Genomic DNA, 25,964 nt, shown 5'->3' with positions numbered 1-25,964 from the left:
GCCGACGCCTGAGGCTGGGACCGGGCGACATGGCGGCGGCGGCGGCGGCGGCGGCGGCGGCGGCGGCGCTGGCGCGGCTAGCGGCGGCCTTCCTCCTCCTCGCGGCCCAGGTGAGGGCGGCGCCGACCCCGCCGGCCTCGCCGGCCGCGGTGCCCCGGCCCCTCGCCCCCCACCCAGGCCCCGCGCAGGACCCCGCCCGGCCCGGCCTGGGGCCAGCTTAGGGGATCCGTGCCCCGCGCGCGGGCGGCCCGCTGGTCCGGGGCTCGGTCGTGACCTTGCGGGCCTGTCCCCGGCCCGTCTCCCTTCCCCGCCTGGAAGTCCTTCTCAGCCACAGCGTCACCCGCTCCCGCCCCGGCCCCTGCTGGTCCGTCTCGGGGTCTCCCACCGCCGCCGGGGACGCCCCTCTCTGGCTCCGTGGCCTTGGCCGGGGGGCTGCCCCTCTCTGAGCCTCAGTTTCCCCTTGAGTGCCATACTACTCCCTCTTCCCGTGGTTGTGGTAAACTGTCGAGCGCGGCACCCAGTGTCTGGTAGTGTCGGGAAGCGGCCAGGAGCCCAGCCCTGGAGTGGGGTCGAATCGCCGCCCCATCTTTTGCTCCCGTGACCTTGGCAAGGGAGTTTCCCGCTTTGAGCGTCCGTTGCTAGTCTGCAAAAGGAAGATAAGTATACAGTGCAGAGTCAGCAAAACGATGTGGGGGATCACGAGCGCGCAGCATGTTACTTGTTTGTCACTAAACCTTCAGGGTCTCCAGTGCTAGCGGGGGACCGACCAGGAAATGGCTGATGTACGTTGTCATAAGCGCATCTTTTATTTCCAAATCCTCCCTCTCCCCGCCAGGTTCCACAGCTCAGGAAATACCCCCCACCCCGCAACAGCCCTACAGACTGGGCCGTTAACCTTGACCCTTCTGCTCCAGTGCCCCCACCTCTGCTCCAGGCGGTTGGCGTTCTCCCGTGGCCACTTTTGTCCCCCTGAATCCCCAGTTCATTCTCAACACTGCAGGAGTGATCCCTTTCAAAGTGTGTCTTGTGCCCAGATGCGAGCCTTCTGGTGGCTTCCTGGCGCATTTGGGAGGCCTCTGTGATCTGGCTATCAGGAAGCTTCCCGTTTCTCTCCAGCTCTAGTGTCTTGAAGGCACTCTGCTCGCTGGTCTCTGTTTCCCTGAATTCCCTGGTTATGCTTCACGTCTCAGCTTAGCTGTCCCTCCCTCCCAGAAGCTCTCTGGGATGCCCCCTCCCCAGCTGCTTTGCCAGCCCCCTGTACTTCCCCCAGCCCTGTTCACTCATCTTCCCCAGCAGTCTGAGCCTTTGGAGGCAGGGACTTTAAGCTCTCCGGATATTTCAAATGAGGGCCGAGCGATAGGTAGGCGGAGGATCACGGGAACACCACAGAAGGAGGGACGCAGTTGGCCTAGGAATGCTTTTCAGAAGCATTCTGAAAAGAGGTGCCTGAGGGGTGATCTGAAGGATGAGTGGGCGTTTGCTAGGTCAAGAAGGTAGAGAAGGTTGTTGCAAGTGATGGGAGCAGGGCTGGAGGTGTGAGAGCTGATGTGTTTTTTTTTTAAATAATAGATTTATTTATTTTAATTCTTATTGGGGTATAGTTGATTTACAATGTCGTGTTAGTTTCAGGCGTACAGCAAAGTGAATCTGTTATACATAACATATATCCATTCTCTTTTAGATTCTTTTCCCATATAGGTCATTACAGAGTATTCAGAAGAATTCTCTGTGTATACATTAGGTTCTTATTACTTATTTATTTTGCATATAGTAGTGTGCATGTGTCAATCCCAGTCTTTCAATTTATCCCTCCCCCTTACCCCTCGAGAGCTGATGATGATTTCCTTGGAGATGGTGAGGGTCCACTACAGCTGGCGTGTAGGATAATCCAATGGTTACACCTGAGGAAGGTGTCATCCCAGTGGAGACCCTTCAGGTGCCCTTGCAGGGAAGGCCATGGAGGGAGCAGCAGTGGGAGTGGCTCCAGGCGTAGGGGGAAAAGGGCAGGCTGAACGTGTGGCCTCTCCTGGCTGGGGTCCAGGGGAGCAGACTGGGCTGGTCGGAGCTGGGTGCTGGGACGTTTGGACTTTATTCCCGCTGGCTGAGGATTTGGAACTTTACCCTGAATGTGGGGAGCCAAGTAGGGTGCAGAAGCGAGCGGGAGAGCACCTGGGCCAGCCCTTCCCAGGACAGAGCCCTGTGTGTGGTTCTTGGTGGCGCCCCGGTGAGGCCAGCTCCCCACGGGGCGGGAGCCTGCTTGCCCACAGGTCGAAGCTCATTCCCGACCATTCTGTGACCCGGGCGAGAGATTGGGCCCCCTGCCCAGTTGCTGTAAGTTGTGCACATACAGCCCATGTGGGGCTGAACACATCTGAACACAGTGCTGTTCTCCCTGCCTGCCCCCTCCGCCCGCCTGCCCCTTCACCCCTCCACTGCCCCCTCCGCCCGCCTGCCCCTTCACCCCTCCACTGCCCCCTCCGCCTGCACATCTTTTTCTAAGCTTCCCGGGTCCTAATTAGCTCCTTCTAGAATTCACCAAGTCCTAGGAAGACTGCTCCCTGTCTGGACCCCTTAGCTTCTTTCAAAGTCCCGTGACATGGATGCTTTCACTGTCATCTTGAAGCATAGTTTCCCTAGGAGTTCCTGAGCTCGATATGACTGTGGCGCATTGGGAGGTAGCCTGTCCTCGGTAGCCCCAGCTGTTTCTCGTCCTCCAAACTGGGATGGGCTATGCTGGAACGGGGGGCACTCACAGCCCTGGGCCCTTTGGAGGAACTTCTCCTAGCCCTTTAACTCCCCGGGGAGGAGACCGTATTCACGGCGAGACTGTGTTCTCGGGTGTTTGATACAAGCCCAGACTTACTTCTTAACAGAAAGCCAGTTGTGCACATTGTGAGGGGAGAGCTGTGAAGTGTGCCCTTGTGCTTCTCAGTGACTTTTTAAAAACAAATGCTTTTAGTCATTCCCATTTTATACAACCGACAGTTTTCACCAGCAACTCGGATCCCATAGACCAGGGCTCAGCAAACATTTTCCAAAGGGCCAGACAGCATTTGTGGCTTTTCAGGACACATGTCCTCTGTTGTAACTCCCAGGCTCTGCAGGGAGCAGCATACACCCTACCCTGCGTTCAGCAACCAGGCAGACATGTTACGATAAAACTTTATTGACAAACACAGAAGGTGGGCCGGATTCAGCCTGGGGGTTGAGGGATCACAGAACCCCTGCAGTGGCCCAAGGTGGGGGGCTGGGCAGGGCTGACCTGGGGTGGGGGCACAGGGCTGGGCACTGTACTTGGGGACAGCCTGGTGGGGAGAACCTGGAAGAGGGGGCTTCTCATCCTGCCTCTGGTCAAGGGAACGAGGTTGGCCAGGCAGGGGTGGGTGGGGAGGTCACCACACTTCCCTCCCTCAAGCGCTGGTGGCAGTGCCCACGTGCCCTGCAAACATGGCCTCACTGAGCACACCCCTCCGCCCATTCAGCTGTCGGCACCTCGCTCCAGGCGACAAACCAAAGCGCTGGGCAGGGGCAGTGGGGGCCCCGGTTTCTCTCCACGCCGCCAGTGGATGTGGATCAGTGGGGAGAAGCTCCTGGAGCGGCTGGGCCCCGTTACACATTCACAGAGGGCCTGGCCTTCCGAGCTGGTCTGTGCCCCAGGCCTGCTGTTGGGGCCACGGCCCCTCGGGACCCCAGCTGAGTCGGAGCACCGCTGCCTGCACCTTGGGAAGGCCAGATGGGGGTGGGGGTCTGTCCCCGCACAGACAGGCTACTGCCTGTTGTCACCGAGGGGTGCAGTCTCTGTCTCAGCCTCCAGGTGGTACAGAGGGATGGCCCCAGGAGCCGGAGTGTGCAGAGCTGGGGTCCAGTTGGACCTCTCCAGCTCCAAGAAGCCAAGGGGCTGGGGTGGGCCCAGGCCCCTGTGGGCGTGGCATGGCCGGGCTCCCTGCTCAAGGCTCTCTCTGGGACCCGTCCTCCCTCACAGGTCCCACAGCCCCAGGGAGCAGCCCAGACCAGGGCCAGACAGCGTGAGACCCGCTGGGGCTGAGGTCCTCGCGGGGGCTCCGTAGCCGAGCCCGGCCTATAGGAGGAAGCAGCCCCGGCAGGGACGCAGCGGTCCAGGCGGGAGGGGACGAGCAGGCAGTGGGGACACTCGTGTGCGATACTGGTTTCTCATGTAGGTAAAGCCGCTCCCAGGTCCTGACCACCCCGCTGCCCTCAGCGGAGGGGCTGGAGTTCCAAGGACTCTGGGGCCTGCGCCTCTGCCTCACTCTGAATTCACACGCGGAGCAAAGGCCCCGATGGCCCGTGTGCCCAGCCCGCCCTGTCCTCCGCAGTCAGCCAGCTGCCCTCGACCTTGCTCCGTGTCAGAGCGGGCAGGGTCCACGTGGACTCTGGGGGACCCTCCACAAGCAGCCTGCTGCCTGGCGGGCCTGGGCAGGAGGAACTTGAGGCCTTGCCGTCCTCCTGGGAGTAGTGGGCCAGGAAGCCGGGCACTTCTGCCGCCCGTGCCCATCGGGAGCGCTGCTGTACTTGCTCGGGACGTGCTGGGGAGGAGGTTCTGTCAGCTGCCTGGGCCCTGCTGGGGTCGTGGGGACGCCACCTGTCATGAAGGGCCCCCTGCCCAGAGCAGCCCTGCCTCTCGCACCGTCCACTTGCCACGCGTTTGGGCAGGGAAGGTCAAGGTTCTGACCCAGGGGTTCCCACCGGCCTGTGGCCCAGCAGGTGCTGGTCAAGTGACCCGGGCTCCGCCGCCCCATTTCTGCCCTGAGCCTGCTGGCCTCGCTGGGTGGGGGCCTGTCGGGGAGCCTGGAACCTGCTGGGCCACCGCTGACTCCCCATCCCCTTCTTGCCTTATGGCAGTGGCGTGGGGCTCTCGTTCTCCCTGTAGTCCCAGGAGGACTCCCCCATTCCTGCCACTGGAGCCACAGGGAGGGGACCTGACACAGCCACTGTCAGCGCCCAGGTCTCCCTGAGGAGGCTCGGCCCTGCCCTCCTCATCGTGTCCCCCCCTAAGATGTGACAGTCGTATCCCATCTGTGCTGTCGGAGCGAGGGACCACCCAAGCCAGGTCGTGCTGTGGGCCGGCCCTGTGTCGGCTCTCTGACTGCTGCCCCCTGTCCAGGTGGCCTGTGAGTACGGCATGGTGCACGTGGTGTCCGAGACCGGGGGCCCCAAAGGCAAAGACTACTGCATCCTCTACAACCCGCAGTGGGCCCACCTGCCGCTCGACCTCAGCAAAGCAGTGAGTACCGGCCAGCGCGGGAGCCCCCTCCCAACGCAGGGTCTTGTCTGTCTTGCTTGCTGCCCTCCCTCCACTCCTCCCCTGGGTCTCCCGAGGGCCTCTGGAGGACGGGTCTTGCAGAGAGCCGTTGAGGACGGAAGAAGGGCCTGTGCCCGGCCCCGTCTTTGGGGTAGCCCGGATGCTCTGCTCTCTGCTCTGGCCTCACTCCTCCCAGAGGGACTCAGGGTGCCTAGTTCCTGGCTTGGCGGGTGGAACGAAGGCCAGCACTCCCGCCCGCACCTTGTGCTGTTTGTGACGGGCTCGAGAGAGGCGGGGAGGGTTCCTGAGCACACGCCGCCCTGTACCCCTCTCGTCTGCCTTGTGCTTGGGGTGGGTGTGCACACACGCTTGTGCACGTGCGTGTGTGTGCGCGCGCGTGTGTGGGGCTGAGACCACGTGGGCTTGAGGTGAGGCTGCGTAGGGGCGGTGGTTGCCGCAGTGGTGGCCTCCGCCGACCTGTCTCCCCGAGGATGCTGCGCGCCCTGGCTCCCCTGGAGCGTCTCACGTGAAGGCCGCCCTCCTGCAGTCTCTTCTGCAGGTGCGGGACTGGACGACCTCCGTGCTCTGCTCTCCGGCCGACCTCCCTGCCAAAGGCTTCAGTAACCAGATCCCCCTGGTGGCGCGGGGGAACTGCACCTTCTACGAGAAAGTGCGGCTGGCCCAGGGCAGCGGGGCGCGTGGGCTGCTCATCATCAGCAAGGAGACGCTGGTGCGGCCGCCGGGCCCCTCCTGGGCAGCCGGGGGCCCTGGGGGGCGGGGGTTTCCTACTTGTGGCCTTGGAGGGGCCCTGTCCCAGGGCAGTGCTGGGCTCCGACAAGGCCTGGGGCGGAGCTCTGGGCCGCTGCCTGAAGAGCAGGTGGTGTGGGCCACGTGCCACCCTCTCCCTCAGGCCCTTCAGGGCAGACCAGCGTCACCCAAGCCCAGGGCTGAGAGGGAAGGGGAGCTTGCCCTCCCCCAGAGGGAGGGGCCGAGCCTGCAGGCCTGCCCTCAAGGCAGTGTGACCCTCCCACCTGACACACGTCCCCTCGTCCCCTCGGGGAGAGCTGCCCCGCCCTGGGTGGGCCTTGCTAAGCCATCCAGCCGCCCTCTCCCCCTCTCCCCCAGGTCCCCCCAGGAGGCAACAAGACGCAGTACGACGAGATCGGCATTCCCGTGGCCCTGCTCAGCTACAAAGACATGCTGGACATTTTCGAGGTAGGCTCGTCCCCCGCCCTGTCTGCAGCTGGGCCCAGTGCCTGAGGAGACGGTGTGCCCGCAGTGCTGTGAACGTCAGGAATGGAGACCCCAGCCCTCCCCCATGCCAGAGACCCTGCGTGTCACCCCCATGCTCAGGCCTGCCCGGCCCCTCGCCCGGCCCGGCCCTGTCTGGCCAGAGGCTGGTGCGTCTTTGATTTGGGGAGCCGGGTCCCGAGCAGGCGAGCTGCAGCACACAGTGACATGGGGATAGCCAGGTTCCCCACTGCAGGCTTCGCGTCTCCCCCAAGGGACCCACCGTCCGTCTCCGGGCCGCTTCCCAGGCCACGTCCACCCTCGTTCACTCATGCTTGTCTGGGGGCGGGGTCTGTGTTCCCACACACGCGCGGTCCTGTCACCCACCTTGTGTGAAGCTCATCCCAGCAGAGCCCGCTTCTCTGGGGTCAGGAGTAGCGGGTGAGGGCGTGGGGTGAGGCGGGATCTCCCGGCCCCCGGCTCCTCGAGTGGGCCAGCCTCGGCCCTCTGGGTGGCGAGGGGACGGGTGGGCCCCCCCCCCCCCCCCCCCCCCCGACCTTAGCTCTCTTTGTGTTCCCTGAGGCAGACTTTCGGCCGGGTGGTACGGGCAGCACTGTACGCCCCCAAGGAGCCCATGCTGGACTACAACATGGTCATCATCTTCATCATGGCTGTGGGCACCGTTGCCCTCGGGGGCTACTGGGCCGGGAGCCGGGACGTGAGGAAGTGAGTGGCCCGCGCGTGTGCGTGCGTCCCGGATGGGCGGCCGTAATGCTGGGCAAGTAACCACGAGAGTCCGCATGCCCAGAGAGCCTTCTGGAAAACAGCTGCTATAAACACCCAGGAGACCCGTTGAAAGCCCCGAGGGCCCCGCTCCCCACGATTCTGTCCTGCCCTCAGGGTTCCCGGCCCGGGCCCAGCCTGGCGGGGGCATCCACGGGAGACCTCGCCCCGGCCGTCCAGGGAAGGGCGGTGGTGGGGTTGGTACAGGGCCAGGGTCCAGGGTGGCCCCCATGCGGCCACCACAGCTGGGCCCTGGGGACCGGAGCCCCACCTCTGGCAGGACTGGCTCCGTTGGGGGGGACCCCAGGTACACATGGTGGGTGGGGACGGGGGACTGGCCGACGGGGCAGGTGACGGTGGTCACCTCCGGGCAAGCTGTCCCTCAGCCTGTCCAGACCCCTTGTGTCAGGCTGCCCCTGCCTGTCCTTCCCCATGTCTGTGGCCCTCGGCCCCCGGGAGTAGTGCCGGCCGGTAGGGCGTCCCCCAGCCCGTTCTTGTCTTTCAAGGAGGTACATGAAACACAAGCGGGACGACGGGCCCGAGAAGCACGAGGACGAGGCTGTGGACGTGACGCCCGTCATGATCTGCGTGTTTGTGGTCATGTGCTGCTCCATGCTGGTGCTGCTCTACCACTTCTACGACCAGCTCGGTGGGTGCCCGGCCCCGGCTCTCAGGGCGGCGGGGGTGGGGGCAGTCCAGGGGCCTCGCCAGGAGGGGCCTGGGGCTACCCCTTCCTTCCCTTGGGGCGGTCACCCTGCCAGGGAGTGCGGCACAGAGCCGTCCTTCAGGCTCCCCTCACCGCCCGCCCCGCCCCGCAGTCTATGTCATCATCGGCATCTTCTGCCTGGCCTCCTCCACGGGCCTCTACAGCTGCCTGTCGCCGCTCCTCCAGAGGCTGCCGTTCTGCAGATGCAGGTGAGCCCCCGGGCGACCCCCACCTGGCCCTGCTCGCGGGGGTCCCCCTCTGCTGCCCTGTGGCCCGTCCGCTCCCACCTCCCGTTACCCGGCCCCCGGAGGCTCCACAGCTTTGCTGAGGCCGAGGACCCTTGCCCTCCGGAGCCCTCGGTCAGTCTGGCACGGTGCAGGCATTACAGCAGGTGCCCACTCCGTGCTGGCTGGGGGCTCACGGGCCCCACCTCCAGCCCCTGGGTGGGCCTCCCGTTCTGGCTCAGGGCCTGTGGGATCCCTCGGGGGACGTCGGCTGGGGGCAGCAGGCGGGCGGCGCTGCTGATCCAGGCTCCGAAGGTTCTCTGTGGTCAGGGGTCTGGTCTGCTTGTCGTGGAGCAGGTGGGAAACGGAAGGGTTTAGACGAGGTCCAACGGGGTCAGGAAGCTTGGCTCAGGGGACTTGGGGGAGGGCCTGGAGCAGGGAGGGCTGTGCGAGAGGGGTCACAGCACCCGACGAGGGCTCCTGCGGGTGGGGTCAGCTTAGTGACTGGCTGAGGTCCGGTCGCTTCCCCCAAGGCCCTGCCCCTGCCCACTCTGCCCTGCCCTGCCCTGCCCTTGGGAGCCTCCCTTCTAGAAATAAAAGGTGAGGGATGGTGAGTTTAACAGATAAGGTAAAGTAGAGGAAGGGACAGGGCCAGGGGTGGCCCTTGGGAGCAGAGCCCGGCGGACAGAAGGAGGACAGATGGGGAGGCCACGGGCTTTTGGGCAGGAGTTGAGCTGACCCTCCGGGTGCTGGGCAGAGGCAGGGCTGTGAGGGTCAGAGGCCGCTGATCTCTCCACCTGCCTGCCTGCCCTCAGGGTCCCTGACAACAGCCTGCCCTACTTCCACAAGCGCCCTCAGGTCCGCATGCTGCTCCTGGCGCTGCTGTGCGTGGCCGTCAGTGTGGTGTGGGGCGTCTTCCGGAACGAGGACCAGTGAGTGCAGTCCTGGAGGCCCTGCTGGGGGTGGGTGCAGCTGTCCTCGGGTGCTCTGACCTCCCTGCGACTCCCCGAGCCCTCCGCTCGGGGCGCCTGGAGCTGGGCCAGCTCCCGGTTATGAAAGGCTCTCCTGTCAGTGCTCTGGACGCAGTGGCCGCACGCCGTCCAGGCCTGGCCCTGTCTGCCCTGTGGCTTGTCCGGTGCCCCGGGATCTGCGATCGCAATCTGGGCGTGAGATGCCGCCGGCACTGCTGCCCGGGCGCCGAGCCGTGTGCTCCGGGGCAGCCTGGACGTGGCCTGGCGCCGCTCGGCCGCTGCTCCGTTGTGGTGCCCGCCCGCCTGCTCAGCTAGCTCTGCTTCTCCCAACACCCCCCCCCCCCGGGGGGCCTCCCCCGCGAGGCAGCGCGCCACCGCCTGCCGTCACTGACACCATCTGGCGCTCTCTCTGAGCTTCTCCCGGGGCAGTTAAACGCTCTTGGCTGTGCTGCTGTTTGGAGCTATAACAGATTTAACTGGCAGAAGGAAAGCATGAAAATATTTTGAGTCCTTTGTACACAAAGAGAATAGGGACGCTCACGGTTAAATCAAGCCAGGAGGCTCGCTCCTTCGCATAAAAGTAGAACAGGCCATGGCTTCCGCCATGTCTGGGCGCCCATGTGGCCTTGGTGAACCTTCTCTGTTCTCACCAGCGCCCTGGCCCAGAGAGGTTCTCATCGTGCGCTCAGATGAAGCTCTGATGAGTAACTTGAGGGGCAGGGAGGACGGGGCCGGCTGTGGGGCCATTTCCCAGCGGGGAGCCTCATCACACGCGGGCTTCATCACACAACTTTGACTTCCCAATTCGGAAGTGGCCCCGCAAGGGTGGCGCCCTGCTTCCCAGGACTCCAGATGATGTCCTCAGGGCCCCAAGTCCCTATTTCCTCAGAGAGTGTGAGGCATTTGGCTGGGTGGGTACAAGTTTTGCTTTTCTAAATTTTTTTTTTTTTTTTTTGCAGTACGCGGGCCTCTCACTGTTGTGACCTCTCCCGTTGCGGAGCACAGGCTCCGGACGTGCAGGCTCAGCGTCCATGGCTCACGGGCCTAGCCGCTCCGCGGCATGTGGGATCTTCCAGGAACGGGGCACGAACCCGCGTCCCCTGCATCAGCAGGCAGTCTCTCAACCACTGCGCCACCAGGGAAGCCCTGCTTTTCTAAATTTTTTAAAAGATATTTTTGAGGGACTTCCCTGGCGGTCCAGTGGTTAGGACTCCACGCTGTCCCTGCCGAGGGCCCAGGTTCCATCTCTAGTAGGGGAGCTCGGATCCCACAAGACCCGCAGCACAGCCAAGGAAAAAAAAATTTTTTTTTTTTTTAAAGAAATTTGAATCCGCTGGATACATGGTCCCCCCTCGCCCTGCACCCCCTGCCCCGGGCTGTGATCTGGGTGGGAGAGCCGCTGCTGCAGAGGGGCAGAGGCCCTGGCACGCGCCTGCATTTCTCTGGCCGTGGCGTCAGGGTTGGGGGGTCGGTTCACCCCCTGCTCCTACCAGCCATTGCTGCCCCTCCTGTCCCCCCACGGGCCTCAGGATGTCGGCCGCTGCCTTTGTCTGCATAAGGGCCTCCGTGGCTCATCTGGGCTCGTCTGGACGGCTTGGACTTGGCGCTGAGGCTTCCAGGGCGGGGGAGGGGCCTGGCAGGCCGAGGTTCTTGGTGGAGGCCCCGCCCAAGGGTGGCTGCGCTGCCTTCCAGGTGGGCTTGGATCCTTCAGGACGCGCTGGGCATTGCCTTCTGCCTCTACACCTTGAAAACCATCCGCCTCCCCACGTTCAAGGTGAGGGCCCCTCGGGGTGGTGGGGGCGCTCTGCGGACGAGGGGACGGGGTCTCTTGGGGTCAGCCCCTTGCCCGCCAGCCGTGCAGCCCTGCCCAGGGCCTTCCACTCTGAGCCTGGCCCTGTGTGGGCCGTGTGGTCTTGGCTCATACGTCCCTCTGGCCACCCTCCTGGGGACGGGGCTTAAGGATCAGTGCAGAGTTGTCTCACGGCGTGGCGGCAGCGTCTGTGACCGCTGGCCGAGGGAACACCCGGGCGGGCGCGCGGAGCAGGGCCGCCTCCTTGCTGGTGAGGTGAACAGAGGAGGGAAAACCAGGTGAAACTAAGGGGGCAGAAGCACAGGGCTCGGGCCGGGACCCTGGGCCAAGGCCCAACCCCAGCAGGAGAAACCTAGAAACACATAGGCAAACGTGAAGCCGGGCGTCACCTGCCCAGACCCGTGGCTGGCTGGTTGCGGCTGTGTCTCTCTCAAGCGTCCCATCAGAAAGTCGCCCTCCCTGAGCCTCGGGCCTGACATTGCCTCCAGGGCACCGAAGGTCAGGCTGCCCTGCTCAGACTTTGTCCTAAAGGCTTCGTCCCCACAGGGAAACTCTGAGCCTTGGGAGAGGCAGGGACACGTCCCGGAGCGTCTGTGCGTCTGGGACCCTGGGCAGGGTGGGGTGGAGGGCAGGGCCGGTGGAGGTCCCCGAGCACAGCCCTCAGGACGCCCCGTTCCCAGGCCTGCACGCTGCTGCTGCTGGTGCTGTTCATCTACGACGTGTTCTTCGTGTTCATCACGCCCTTCCTGACCAAGGTGGGCTCTGGGCCCCGCCCCGCCCCCCCCCGCCCTGGCCCCCGTGTTCCCCCGTCTGACGCAGTCCCCCTTCTCTTAGAGTGGGAACAGCATCATGGTGGAGGTGGCAACCGGGCCGTCAGACTCGGCCACCCACGAGAAGGTATGTGGTGCCCGCGGCCGAGGTGCTGAGCAAGCGGAGTGAGCGCGGGCTGGCGGGTCCTGGACACGCTGCCCCCTCTCCCCAGCTCCCCATGGTGCTGAAGGTGCCCAGACTCAACGCCTCGCCGCTGGCCCTGTGTGACCGGCCCTTCTCCCTCCTGGGCTTCGGGGACATCCTGGTCCCAGGTACCTGGGTGCCCTTGGGGGTGTCAGGCCACAGGGGCTGGTGGGCAGAGGCAGAGTTGAGCCAGTGGGGCCTGGGGGCCAGGGAGGTGGTCCCCCGGAGGCGTTGTCCCAGCCGTACTGTCCCCAGGGTCCCCCTCCGGGCCCCTCCCCACACCAGGCGGCCTCTGAGCTGGGGTTTGCGCTCGCTGGAGGTCTGGTTGCCTGCCAGGAGTCGAGGGTGGCGCCGGGCCAGCTCCCTCCTGAGCTGGGAGGAACGCACGGTGCCTCCGGGGGAACCCCCGGTGCCTGGCTGGGGCTGCGGCCCGGCCTCTGCCCATGGCCTCTCTCCCACAGGGCTGCTCGTGGCCTACTGCCACCGCTTCGACATCCAGGTGCAGTCCTCCAGGGTCTACTTCGTGGCCTGCACCATCGGTAAGCCCGCTGCCCCGGGGGCTCGGCCGTGCCCCGTCCTCTGCCGCGGGGTGGTAGGGGACAGGCCTGTGCCCGCGTCACAGGCCTCCTTGTCACTTTCCACGGTGGTCGTCGTTTCTCTTTTCTTTGGTCTTCTTTGTCTTTCTCTTTTTTCCTCTGTCTTCTGTTTCCTTTGTTACTAAAGCCATTTACACCAAAGGGATGTTTTCTCATTTTCTGTTGAGTCCAATCATTTCTAAAAATGTCCAAACCAGTTCTCTTGTCCTGCTGGGTCAGCTCTTCAGGACGAGCAGGGGTGCAGAGCGCACAAGCCCCACCAGCCGACACGGGTGAGGGGAGGCCCCGCCATGGCCCCCAGCAGTGCCAGGCGGACGCAGGCTGGCCTTCCCGGCGTACTTTGGGCCGTTGGCGTCCGGGTTCCTGAAGGCCCAGACAAGTGCTCCCCGCCTCTGCCCCCTGGGTTCACACTCCATGATTAGCTTGTCCAGATGCGCCTGCAGAGCTTTTCTCCGTGTGAACCACAGTTTGTCAAATTGTTCTGTAGTTCCCGTCACTGAAATCCTGTAGTTGGCTCGGTTGAATCACTTCTTTAGGACAGGTGGCTAGTCCACAGCCGATAAGCGGGAACTCTCCCTGCACAAGCCTATCGTTTGGAAACATGGAGGTAAGGGGCAGGGCAGGCAGCCCGAGCAGACGCAGGTGCTGGAGACGGGGCTCTTTGCCTCGGAGGGGATGTGCCAGTAAATGGTGTCTTTCTTTGTAACTCTTCACCTGGGAGTAATTGCACGTGTACGGCTGCAAGGTTAGTACAGTGAGCCCCACGCCGCTGCACTCAGGCCGACCCCTCTAACTCCTCGTGTGTGCTGTGTTGTATGTCCGTCCCTGTGCTCTACGTGCGCGGGGGTCTTTATACGTTGGACTCACGTCCCTAAATAACACACGCTGTTTTATGCTGAACGGGGAGCAGGAAATGCGGACGCTTCTCACCCCTCAGTGCTTTCATGCGGTCACAACTCAGTCATGAAAGGTCTGATTTCCTAATTCTGTACCTATGTTACTTCAGTTCAAATTATTTTTCTAACTAGAGGCTTACAAAAATGAGCTATTGGGGCACCTCTGCGGCTCCTCCAGCCGCTCCCGGGACTCCAGGCCTTCCCATGGCGGCCGCCCGCTTCCTCTCCCCAGTCTGGCGGCTGGGCCCTCGTTCCCTCCTCTTTCCCTGCTGACCCCTGTGTGCACTCTCGCCTGCCAGCGTCCGGGAAGGTGTGGGTGGGGAGGACCCGCTGGCCACGGCCCTGGCGCGAGCTCTGCCTCTCCTGCCCCTGTGAGCAGTGGGTGGTGAGCTTGGGACCGGCCAGGGTAACGTGCTGCCTGTCTCTGCTTCCGCAGCCTACGGCATCGGTCTCCTGGTGACGTTCATGGCGCTGGCCCTCATGCAGCGCGGCCAGCCTGCCCTCCTCTACCTGGTGCCCTGCACGCTCGTCACCAGCTGCGCCCTGGCGCTCTGGCGCAGGGAGCTGGGCATGTTCTGGACGGGCAGCGGCTTTGCGGTGAATACCAGTTTGCTATGAATGTCTGCGAGAAATAATAGCCTAATAAGCCCTAACTAGAGTTAAAGTTGAGTAAGACCTCCTAGCACTACAACTAAACCCCGCAGCCCGTGTCCCGTCTCTGGAAGGTTTTGCTTTGGGTGTGGTGCTCTCGTGGCTGCAGGGCGGGGAGGGGTGCTCGTGGGCTCGGGGTGATGCTGCTGCCCTGCTGCTAACCCTAACCCTAACCCATTTGGTTGGATTGGTTGGACTTGGGGTTCCAGCTGCTTCTGCCACGGGCAGGGGGCGGGCCGGGCCTTGTTCTTGTCTGAAACTGAAGAGGAAAGGGACAGAGGCCACTCCCCGTGCAGCGCAGGGCGACCGCTGTATCCCTGCAACTCAAGGGCATTCCGGGCCTGCGGGGTCTCTAGCGGGCCCTGTTAGGAGACCCGTCCTGCCCTGATGGGGGCTCTGAGCGCTTCCGGTGTGTGTGTAACTTGTTCGCATAGATGTGAACACGCTTTACATGTGGTGTGACGGTTGTGACCCGGTGAGTCGGGAAGGCTTCCTGGGCGCAGTGCCCCCGTCCCCAAAGGTCTCCCTCCCGGCGGGCGTTGGCTTTGCTACAGAGCGGGTGGATTGGTTCTGGAAGGTTCTGGAGGGAGAGCAGGCCAGAGAAGGCAGGGTGGGGGCCCTCCTGGGGCCCTGATGCGGTGCTGGTGCCAGTTGGCGAGCGCGGCTCCTTCCTGGGTCCGGAGCGCCCCCGCGGCTCCACCAACCCGGGCCTCCTCCCTCCCTCAGAAGGACCTACCTCAGTCGCCGTGGGCGCCAGCCTCTGCCGACGGCCCGCAGCCCCAGGCGGACTCCGACGCCGCCCCCTCCCAGCAGCCTCCCGGCCAAGAAGCGGCCCCGTCCCCTCCGCCCGCGGAGCAGCCCCCAGAGTCGTCCGCGCCCGAGGAGAGCGGGGCCGGCGCGCCCCCCCAGAGGCCCGAGAGTCCGGCAGGCCTCGCCCCCGGCCCCTCGGCCTAGGGGAGGGCGCAGACTCGGCCCCCGCGCCCCGGGACTGGACCCGCGCGGCCCCCAACTTGGTGCTCTGGCCTGGCCGATGCGCACGTCCTGCTCCAGCCCGGCCACACCCCGGACCCCAGCCCTGCTCCGAGCTCGCGTGGCTGCCAAGCCCCCGGCCGGCTGAGGCCAACCCCGCGCGCGCCCCGCTTCCTGCGGCGGCGGTGCCCCGGGAAGGGCGGGGCCGTCCCCTCCGCCGTGGGCCGCGGACACGCCCAGTTTGGTGCTTGCCCTGCTGCTGCTTCCCTTCGGGTCCGGGCCGGGAGGGGGCGGGTCTCTGGCTCCTGGTGGAGGGGCGCCTTTGCTCAGCAGGGCCCCCAGGGGTTCGGACTGGACGCCGCCGCAGCCTTGGGGGCCCGCGGTGAGCGCCGAGCCCTGCGCCCGGCCCTTCCATCGCCCGGAAGCGCCCAGCGCCTGTGGTCCAGCTCCTCCAAGTTTGAATAAACGGCCACGACTTTTTGAAATTCTGGTAGTGTCGCCTCGTGGGGTGCGAGCCCTTCGGACTGCCTCTCTCGGGGGCGGGGCTGGTGCCAGGCCGGTGGCCCCATCTTGCCTTTCAGCTCAAGGGAACTCGGCTCCCACCCTCGCCACAGGCACCCGCACGCTCTCAGCACCCTATCCAGTGCACGCACCTCGGCCTCCAACTCCAGCACGGGGGACGGGGAGCTTCTGGAATGCGGGAGGATATTCTGGAACTGGCGTTATGTCTTCTACCTCACGGACAGGGTTCTCTGAACCTCACGACGGAGATGCCGCCGGCCCCCGTGTCACCGCCTGGCGACAGAGCCGGCGCCCGGACAGGCACCCGGGGCTGCTGATCGCCAGGGCCCCGGCCCGCTCCCCCCCCACCCCCCACCCCCAACACCCCATCCGCGCCGCACGCCGGCTCTGTGTCCCTCTGCGCGCTGCTGCGCTGCACACAGCAGGCGGGGGCGACCACGGTCCATTCCACACAATACCAGCGCCAGCCAGACTCACAGCCTCTCAGCCACGCCTCTCGAGGAAGAAACGATGTTTATTCCTAAAAAAAAAAACAGAAGGCGTCTCCCACCTGCTTCTGTGTGTTTCTCAAAAGAACAGGTGATCCGGTGGGAGGGCGGGGCTGGAGCAGCTGGACCTGCCCAGCCCCACGGGAGCCCCTGGCCTTAGAGGCCGGGACCAGGACGCAGCCACGGGGCAGCCTTGGGGGAAGGCCCGAGCGGACCTCCGCCCTCCCTCTAGGGACTGCGCCTTCCTCTAAGCCATTTTGTACGTCGGTAAAGAGCGCGGAATCTCTTTTTTTTCTGTTTTGTTGGTTTGACAAACGTCAAAGAAATCAAAGGAGGATGTTAGTTCCTGAAGTTTCAGTTTGCAGTTTTTGCCTTGCTTCTGTTTGAATCTTATAATTAAACACAGCTTTTGATACTTATGGCTGGGTCTTTGCCTTTTCTGTGCTGCAGTGAGCCGGGGCTGGGGGGCGGGGCTCGGGGGCGTTGGGGGGAAGCCCTCGGTGGGCCGGCCGGGCTGGGCCCGGTGGCCTTCAGCCTGCAGGAATTCCTGTGTGGATGGAGGTGTCCGGAGCACACCCGCAGCCTGTGGCCGCTGGTGCCGCCCAAGTGGGGTTTCAGCTTTGCCGCCTGTGGCTACTTGCCCTTACTCGCGTGGGGTCCTCGTGAGGGGAGGGCAGGGTAGCGGAGCCTGCTGTTGTCTGTGTTTGGATACCGTTAGCTTGTCTGTGATGATCTAAGAACCACGGAGGGAGTCACCTGTAGCAGGGCCTGCGGACTTTCTGTAAAGAGCCAGATGGTCAATGTTTGGGCCTTTTTGGGGCCACATGGTCACTGTCACAACCGGTCAACCCAGCTGTGGAGCCGGAAGCATCAGACAACGTGTAAGCAGACAGGCGTGACTGTGGCCAAAAACTTGGTGGACACCAAAATGTGCATTGGTGTCATTTTCACAGGTCACAAAATACTCTCATTTACAACAATTCAAAAATGGAAAGCCTTGCTTAGCAAACAGCTGAGCAAAAACAGGTGGTGGCCCCGGCCTGCAGGAGCGCAGGTGGTGAGGACTGCAGGCCGTGTGTGGGGCGGGGGCCCGTGTGCTGGCCTGTTTCAGCTTCACACACGGAGAGGTCGAGTCTCTGGAGCCAGCACCTCCAGGCTCACGCCAGGCTGTGCCACTCGCCACATCACCATCAGCGTCTCGTGTTTGAGCTACAAACAGGACCAATGCTGTGAGCACAGTGATTTTTTTTTTTTAAAGAAGATGCTGGGGGTAGGAGTTTATTTATTTTTGCTGTGTTGGGTCTTCGCTTCTGTGCGAGGGCTTTCTCTAGTTGTGGCAAGCAGGGGCCACTCTTCATCGCGGTGCGCGGGCCTCTCACTATCGCGGCCTCTCCTGTCGCGGAGCACAGGCTCCAGACGCGCAGGCTCAGTAGTTGTGGCTCATGGGCTTCCCAGGCCAGGGCTTGAACCCGTGTCCCCTGCATTAGCAGGCAGATTCTCAAACACTGCGCCACCAGGGAAGCCCCAGTGATTTTCTTTCACTAAGTAGACCAGATCTTAGGCATTTCTCATTCATTCACCTGCTCATTCACTCACTGGTTCATTGCACGCCTGTGTGCCAGGCGTCACTCAGGCCTGGGATGCCTGTGTGAGTCTGGGAAGGCAGCCCATCCGAGGGTCAGCACGGGAGAGGCCCCCAGCTCTGTCTTGGGGGCCAGGTAGCATGGAAGGTTGCTTGGAGGAGGTGACTGTCCAGCCAGAGGGACACTGGAGAGGCTGCTTTGGGTGGGGAAGTGATGGGCTCCGGTGGGGAGGTGAGAGGAGGTTAGGAGCTTGGCCGGGGAGAGGTGGGGATTGCCAGCCACGTGGGCAAGGCACTCACGGGGTGTCACCCTCAGGTGTTCTGAAGTTCTAGAAAGCCCTTCGGCTGGCCTCGGGGAGGGAGGACGGTGGCCCCCAGGAGCACGGGCTTAACGAATATTGTTGGTGATTGTGACCACGTACCACGCTAAAGTAAGTAGTCAGGAATGGGGACCCGGGGCCGGGTGTGTGGGAGCTCTCAGTACTGTCTTCACAACTTTTCCATAAGCCTGAAACTGTTCAAAAATTTAAATTTCATTTAATAAACTACCGTAGTTATTCGCATGCACACTCCTCCCGGCAAGCTGTCTCCCACCCTGAGCATCTGCTCCACCGGGCCCGGGCACCCCTCCCCTGCCCTGTGTCCCAGGTCACCTGCCCACGTGGGCTCACCTGCCCAGGTCATGCCCTCCACCTGGACCTCACCGGCCTCCCGCAGCTTCCAGACAGCCGAAGGGTCCAGAACCCGATCTCCCCACGTGGCTCCCGCGGCACCGCCCGCCCACTCCCTTCCCTCTGCCGATGGGACCCACCTGGGCTCCTGACCAGGTGCGCAGGGCGACCCACACCCAGTTGTCCTTTCAGAGCCTCTGGGAGCTGGGAGCGGCCCGGATGAGTCCCAGGTGCGCAGGGGAAGGGGTGTAGTGGGGGAGCAGGCAGGGGAAGCTGGCGAAGGCGGTGCTGTCCGGGTGCGGGGGAGGGCGCCGCCCCCAGCCCCGGTTGATGCCCGGGTGGGGAGGAGGGCGGCTCCCCCACCCGGTGCCGCCCCCAGCCCCGCCCCATCCCTGAGCCTCTTGGAGTCCGGGTCGTTTGCGGAGGGAGCCGGGCCGCGGTGCAGCCTCGGGAGGAGCGCGGTGAGTCCGGGGTCCCCCGAAATGAGGCGGCAGCCCTCTCCCCGCGCCTCGGTTCGTCCGGCCCGTGCGGGAAACGCGTCGGACTGTGTAGACGCCCTCGGGGAGTGTGACTGAGGCCGTGTAGACACGGCCGGGCACCCTGCGTTTTTCGGCACCCCGAGGGCTCCCCAACCCCGACGGCCGCTTTCCCGCCTTCCCACCCATTAACTCGGCTAAACCCGCGGTGGGGCTGGGCCGGCAGGAAACGGCGCGCAGAGCCGGCCGGCGAGAAGGTTTCCAGGGATCTGGTGAGGGGCCCCTTGCTTTCCTCCCTGTGGCTTCTCTCAGCCAATCCCTTGCTAGTGAGTAAAAACACGACAAGGATTTGGGGGGGTAACAGTTTGGGGAGGGTGTGGTCACAAGGCCTGAAGCTGGGCTGGGGGTCCTATGGGGGAGGGGCCGTAGAGTCGGCTGCCGACGGCAGGTGTGGCGTGTGAGTGATTGTGCCTGTGATGGATTGTGTGAGATTGTGTGGTTACAGGCGCGGGGTTGCGTATGGCTGTGTGGGGTGGTGTCATTGCCTCTGTGTGTGCTGTGTGTCTGTGTAACTAGTGTGTGACCACGTGTGCGTGATTGCACTGTGAGGTCATGTATGATTTTGTGTGTGGTTGTGTGTGTGTGTGTGTGGACGCCCCTTCCCTGTTTCCTCGCCTGGGAAAAGGGGACGGAAGACCCTGGGAGCCCCCAGGACGTGGTGGATAGCCCTCCTGTCACTCCAAACAGCACGTCAGGTGTTGCCCCTGATCTGCCCGCGGTGACGGACTGGAGAGGGGACCCTGCAGCTCTCCACCCCCAGGAGATCTGCGTGCTGTTCAGCGTGTGCGCTTGGCAGGATTCTGAATGTTTAGGGTGTAAAGTGTGGAGCCGGGAGAGTCTTTGAACAGAGGCAAGCCAGGTGGCCTTTGATTAAGTCTGGGCACAAGCTGCGCGCGCGGAGAAAGGTCTGCTGGGGTACCGTGGCTGTCGTGACAGGGCAGAGGCCCTGGGAGGGACCCGAGGCCGCGTGCAGGTGAGTGTGTCCTTCCTGGAGGAGGACACGAAGGTCTGGGCGCCTCCTTCCAGTTTCTGCAGTCGAGGAAGGAGAAAGAAACCGGCGGGGCGAGCGTGGGGGTCTGTGGCCGGCACGTGGGGAGCTGGGACCTGAACTGGGGCGTGGCCGCTCGCCATCTGTCTTCCTGCCCTGGGGCAGGGTTTCGAGCTCTTGGTCCCCGTCCCCTGGGCTCACCTGCCTTACCTGGACCACAGGGGCCTGGGGGAGCCGTTCCTGAATTCTAAGAACTCTGTGTGGAAGAGGGAGGAGGGGGGAGGGGGAGGGAGACCGAGAGACAAACAGTGAGACAAATGGAGAGAAAGAGGGAGAGAGAGACAGAGACAGAGGAGATAGTCTCTCCAAGCCTCAGCGTCCTCACCTGTAAAGTGGGGATCATTGTGCCGGCCCCCTCCCCATGGGAGTGCTGGAAGGTCTGAACTAATTGACCTGAGGCTGTGAGCCCACACAGATTTTAGGCATGAACTTTCTGCTCGTAGCTGCTCGTGTTTCGGGCACCCATCCACATAAAAGTGAGAACGGGGAAACAGCTGTCGCCAGTTATTTGAACATGCGTGGCTCTAAAAGTAAGGCAGAGGGTCACGTGTTCTGGGTCTCTGGCTCGCGTCGGCATCAGGCTTTGCCATTTTTCCCGCTTTACTCTATTAATTAAAAACAGTGATTTCAGAATAATTGTCATTGCAAGGGTGGTGCAGAGGATCCTCGTACACCCTTCACCCAGCGTCTCCTAGTGTTCAAACCTTGTGCCACCGTAGATCAAAACTAAGAAATTGACATTAAAATGAACATAAGCACTCGCAGCCTACTTTGCCTGGATTTCCCCAGTTTTTCCCCTAACGCCTCTTCTGTTCAGGGATCCAATCTGAGATGCCCCACTGCATGGAGACCCTGTATGAATTTTTTAAAATTAATTAATTAATTTAGTTTTGGCTGCGTTGGGTCTTCGTTGTTTTGTGTGGGCTTTCTCTAGCTGCAGAGACCGGGGGCTACTCTTCGTTGTGGTGTGCGGGCTTCTCATTGCAGTGGCTTCTCTTGTTGCGGAGCACGGGCTCTAGGCGCACGGGCTTTGGTAGTTGTGGCACGCGGGCTCAGTAATTGTGGCACGCAGGCTCAGTAGTTGTGGCGCACGGGCTTAGTTGCTCCGCGGCATGTGGGATCTTCCTGGACCAGGGCTCGAACCCGTGTCCCCTGCATTGGCAGGCGGATTCTTAACCACCGCGCCACCAGGGAAGCCCCCCTGTATTAATTTTAACTTACAAGTTGTAAGTGATTGGAAGTTTCTTTTTTTAATCTACGTGTCTTTATCCGTTTTCCTGGGTATCACTCGTGTTTATCAGCTTCTGGCCTCAACCGCACACCCCCCTCCCCCCAGGATCTCTGACTCCTTTTCCTCTGTGCACGTTAAAAAGCTACAAAAACACGAGATATCATCACCGCAAATAGTTCTCTCACAAACACCTCTTCCTATGAAAACCTAACAAAAAGTCCACAGACAAAAAGGAAAAAAAAAAAAAAAAAGGCCAAGCTTATTAAATTTCCTAAAGGCTTGCCGAGTGATTGATTTCATGGAGTTGGGGCAATGGGGGAGGGGAGGTTTCCTGGCTGGATCTGAGCCTGAGAAGTAGGATAGGGAGAAACAGGAGAGGGTGTAGTGTAGACAAGAGATGCCTGTTCCATAGACCAGCGTTGGCTACCATGGAAGCAAAGAAGCAGAGACATACGGGATGGAAAACGGTGATTGTCTTGGATGAGTGGCAAGAGAAAAACTTATCCAGAGAGATGGGCGAAGAGTTGAGAGTGAGGAGGGGAAGAAATGTAGGAGCCAGGAGCAGAGCTGGGATGAAGTTTGGGGTTTTATTAAAGTTGATAGTTGACTCTGTTTGGAAAAAAGTGATCCCAAGTGCTGTATTTCCCCTTGGAGAGGCTGAACCACCGTTTGAACCGACTAGATAAAATCGGCCGTTAAAGGCAAGTGGAAGGAACTTCCCTGGTGGTCCAGTGGTAAAGAATCTGCCTTGCAATGCAGGGGACGTGGGTTCAATCCCTGCTCAGGGAACTAAGATCCCACATGCCGCGGGGCAACTGAGCCTGCCCGCCACAACTACTGAGCTCACACACCTCAACTAGAGCCCGCGTGCCGCAGTAGCCTGTGTGCCACAACTAGAGAAGACAAAGCCCACCACCACACCTAGAGAGAAGCCCGCGCACCACAACGAAGAGCCCGCATGCCTCAACAGAGATCGCACGTGCCTCAACTAAGACCTGATGCAGCCAAAAAAAATAAAGTAAAAATTAAAAAAAAAAAAAAAAGACAAGTGGAAGATTCACAGTGGGCGCTTGGTGGGCTGCAGGAGAGAATAAAGAGAAGGGAACAGGATGGACCACTGAGAATAGAGGGTGTGGTTCCTGGGAGGGAAAATGGGAAGCCAGGCAGAAAGGTCCTGGGGCCTGGAGTCTTGTGTATTAGTTAGCAGTTGCTGCATAACAAATTATCCCCAAAGTTAGCAGTTTCAGAGAAATATTTATTATGCCAGTTTCTCTGGGTGAGAATTTGGGAGTGATCTGTTGCGGGGGGTGTGGTGGTTCTGGCTGAGGGTCCCTCATAAGGCTGCCTCACCTGAGGGCCTGATGGGGGCAGGAGTTGCAGCTTCCAGGAGGCCCCCTCACGTGGCTCCTCCTCATGTGGACCTCCCAGGCGCTGTTTGAGGCTTCTCACTACATGGCAGCCGGCCCCGCACAGAGCAGGCGAGGGAAACCTCTGTGCCTTTTATGACCTACTCAGGAGTCTCACGCCATTTCTTCTGGTACTTTCTATTCATTAGGAGTAAATCAAGTCCAGCCCACACTCTAAGGAAGGAAACTTAGGCTCCACCAAAGAGAAAAGAGGCAAGAAATTTGTGGACCTCCTTTAAAACCACCACATCCCGTGACCTTGGGCAAGTGACCCTGCTCCTGTGGGCCTCTGTTTCCTCTTCCATCAGAATGCAGCTGGTCTTGTAGGAGGGTTGTGGTCATAAAGTAGGTAATGCTTGTAAATATTGTTTAGTGAAATGCCTGCCACGTAGAACATGCTTGTTGACTTATTTTTACTGAAGGCATTTTTTTTTTCCCCCGGTACATTTCCATTCTCTTGAGGAACGATATACCAGCTGGAGTCATCTCCCAGGAACTGTGAGATCAGGGTGCAGAGTAAGATGACTCGCTTTCTCCATACATATTGGGCTGTACTTGTTCTTTCCCTGGTTCCCTTTCCAGTGCTCAGCCACTTCTCCCAAAGGGACTCGAGGGGACTCCAGGCTCTGCACCTTGGCAGAAACCATCTTAACTTATACCCCCATGAGTGCAGCTGGCACAATTCAGGAGAAAACCAGCAAAGCAGGGGATGCAGCGGGGGAAGTGGAGGTGACAGCCATGAGGGTATAGGCAAGCTCATCAGGTAGAGGGCACAGCAGATGCAAAGGCCCTGAGGCAGGGCCGTCATGTCTCTGTATGGCTGGAGCAGAGGGAGGGAGCTAAGGACAGACAGCAAAGAGTGGGTGAGACCAGGTCACTTGGGGCTTTTGCCCTGAACGAGAGCCAGGCGGAGGTCCGAGCAGAGGTGGATGTGGCCTGGGTCAGGTTTCAGCTGGCTCTCTGAGGCTGCCGTGTCGGTGGCAGCAGCTGGCCCTATGATAAGGCCTGGGAGATCTCTGCTTAGCCCAGGGTAGAGATAGTGCCGGTGGTCCAATCCTAGGTGCATTTCAAAGGAAGAGCTGACAGCATTTTCAGGCCAATTGGATGGGGACTGTGAGAAAGACATCAGGATGACCCTGGGGCTTTGGCGTCCGAGTGATCATAGAAGTGGAAATTCCGTCTGAGATGGGGAAAACTATGGGAGGAACAGGTATTCTAGGGGCTGAGGAGGGCTGCCAGTTTGGCATGTGTCAGATCTGAGAAGTCTGTCAGTCATTGGACTGTGGTAACAGATTGTCACCAGTGTGGGGGCTTGAAACGGCTCGTGTTTATTATCTCCTGTTCTCTGTGGGTCAGGAGTCTGGGCGTGGCTTAGCCAGGTCCTCTGCTCAGGGTCTCACAAGGCTGTGATCAGAAGGCTGGCTGGGCTGTGTTCTTATCTGAAAGATGGGCTGGGGAAGGATCCAATTCCAAACTCGTGCAGGTTGCTGGCAGATGACCAGGGGCCCAGCTGGTGGGCACCCTCAGCTCCTACAGGCATTCACAGTTCCTTCCCATACAGCCTCTTCCAGCAAACCAACGTATTCACCAGGCCAGCCAGGAGGGTTTTTTGTTTTGTTTTGTTCTGGTTTTTTTGGCCACGCGGCGCGGCATTCAGAACTTCCCTGACCAAGGATCGAACCTGTGCCCTCTGCATTGGGAGCGCAGAGTCTTAACCACTGGACCACCAGGGAAGTCCACCAAGAGGGTTTTAAGTCTGCTAAGATGGGGTCCTACAAGATATAATTTAGTGATGACAGTGACAACACATCACCTCTGCCATATCCTACTGCCTTTTTTTTTTTTTTTCGGCCACGTGGCTTGTGGGATCTTAGTTCCCCAACCAGGGATAGAACCCGGGCCATGGCAGTGAAAGCACAATGCCCTAACCACTGGACTACCAGGGAATTCCCCATACCCTACTGCTTAGAAACAGAGTCCTGACCACAGTCAAGGGGAGGTGATTACACAGGGGCGTGAGCACCAGGAGGTGGGGGTCATTGGGGGAGTCACCTTAGGTCACCCAGAAGGAGGTTCCAGAAGCCAAGCTGAGTTGGGCATTCAGAAGATAAGTCTGGCCTGGAGCTTGGAGGCGTCAGGGGTGTTATTAAAACCACAGACCGGATGGGATCACAGGGGCCAGGCGCATATCTGCAGGTAGTCTGTGAAAATGTTTATTTAACCTTCAAGTGGTCTACTTTTTGTTGTTGTTGTTGGCTGTGCCACACGGCATGTGGGATCTTAGTTCCCCCGACCAGGGACTGAACCCACGCCCCCTGCAGTGGAAGCGCAGAGTCTTAACCACTGGACTGCCTGGGAAGTCCCTCTTTTGATTTTTAAAATGACAGCTGTATTGAGATATAATTCACATCTCATAAAATTCACCCATATAAACCAATTCAGTGGTTTCTGATATATTCACAGCTATATGCAACCATCACCACAATCAATTTTAGAGCATTTTATTGATTTTTTTATTTTTATGAAGTGGTCTACTTTTTAAACCGAAAAACTTTTTTTTTTAAAAAAGGAAACTAGGGGCTTCCCTGGTGGCGTAGTGGTTGAGAGTCCGCCTGCCGATGCAGGGGACACGGGTTCGTGCTCCGGTCCGGGAAGATCCCACGTGCCGCGGAGCGGCTGGGCCCGTGAGCCATGGCCGCTGAGCCTGCGCGTCCGGAGCCTGTGCTCCGCAACGGGAGAGGCCACAACAGTGAGAGGCCCTCGTACCGCAAAAAAAAAAAAAAAAAAAAGTTGCAGAAAATACTATTGATCTTGATTTTTTGTTTGTTTTTTATTGGAGTCTAGTTGATTTACAATGTTGTGTTAGTTTCTGCTGTTCAGCAAAGTGAATCAGTTATACATATACATATATCCCCTCTTTTTAAGATTCTTTTCCCGTATAGCCTGTTACAGAGTACTGAGTAGAGTTCCCTGTGCTATACAGTAGGTCCTCATTAGTTATCTATTGTATATATAGTAGTGTGTATGTGTCAATCCCAATCTTTCAATTTATCCCTCCCCCCCACCATTGATCTTGTTGACGGAGGTGTTTGGTGTCCCCTGAGGCCAGTGTCTCATCACCCCGCCCCCTGCTTGGCCTGGCATCCTCCCTGAAGGCCCTGCACCTGAGGTTCCCTCTCTTTGGAAACAGACTCTGGCAGGCGTTCGGGTGGCATTGAGGACACGCTGGCTTTACACCGAGACTCTCCGTGGCACGTCAGGAGGCTGGAAACAGACACTGTTCCTGCCTCATTCACTATTATGGCTCAGATCTCAGGGTCCCCTGGCTGAGCCCTTCCTTGGGACCCCCCCAAATGACTCCAGACCCTCTCTGGCACGTGAAGACAGAGGGGGAGTAGGGTGACCAGATACCCGGATTTCCAGGTTAAAA

The 25,964-nt window shown here is 60.7% G+C and overlaps 1 protein-coding gene across 1 annotated transcript; it reads left to right on the top strand.

Moving 5' to 3' along the window:
- Positions 1–46: 46 nt before the first annotated feature.
- On the top strand, positions 47–15,109 carry SPPL2B (signal peptide peptidase like 2B). The gene is made up of 15 exons (XM_082835080.1): positions 47–110; positions 5,123–5,242; positions 5,808–5,990; positions 6,386–6,475; positions 7,077–7,216; positions 7,780–7,922; positions 8,092–8,188; positions 9,019–9,135; positions 10,867–10,948; positions 11,665–11,739; positions 11,819–11,881; positions 11,967–12,066; positions 12,400–12,477; positions 13,867–14,027; positions 14,808–15,109. Exons 2-15 carry the CDS (start codon positions 5,141–5,143, stop codon positions 15,033–15,035), a joined length of 1,659 nt encoding a protein of 552 aa, XP_082691206.1. The 5' UTR covers positions 47–110; positions 5,123–5,140; the 3' UTR covers positions 15,036–15,109.
- The last annotated feature ends 10,855 nt before the right edge of the window (positions 15,110–25,964 follow it).

This window comes from Leucopleurus acutus (genome assembly GCF_964270905.1).
Source record: "Leucopleurus acutus genome assembly, chromosome: 3".
Classification (NCBI taxonomy): Eukaryota; Metazoa; Chordata; class Mammalia; order Artiodactyla; family Delphinidae; genus Leucopleurus; species Leucopleurus acutus.
The sequence above is the reverse complement of the archived record's forward strand: the minus strand, read 5'-3'. Positions and strand labels throughout refer to the sequence as shown.

Bases quoted from the DNA above. Each gene is read 5' to 3' on its own strand.
- SPPL2B (XM_082835080.1), top strand. From the start codon at position 5,141: ATGGTGCACGTGGTGTCCGAGACCGGGGGCCCCAAAGGCAAAGACTAC. The intron at 6,476-7,076 runs GTAGGCTCGTCC...TCCCTGAGGCAG, and splicing joins ACATGCTGGACATTTTCGAG to ACTTTCGGCCGGGTGGTACG. The intron at 12,067-12,399 runs GTACCTGGGTGC...TCTCTCCCACAG, and splicing joins CGGGGACATCCTGGTCCCAG to GGCTGCTCGTGGCCTACTGC.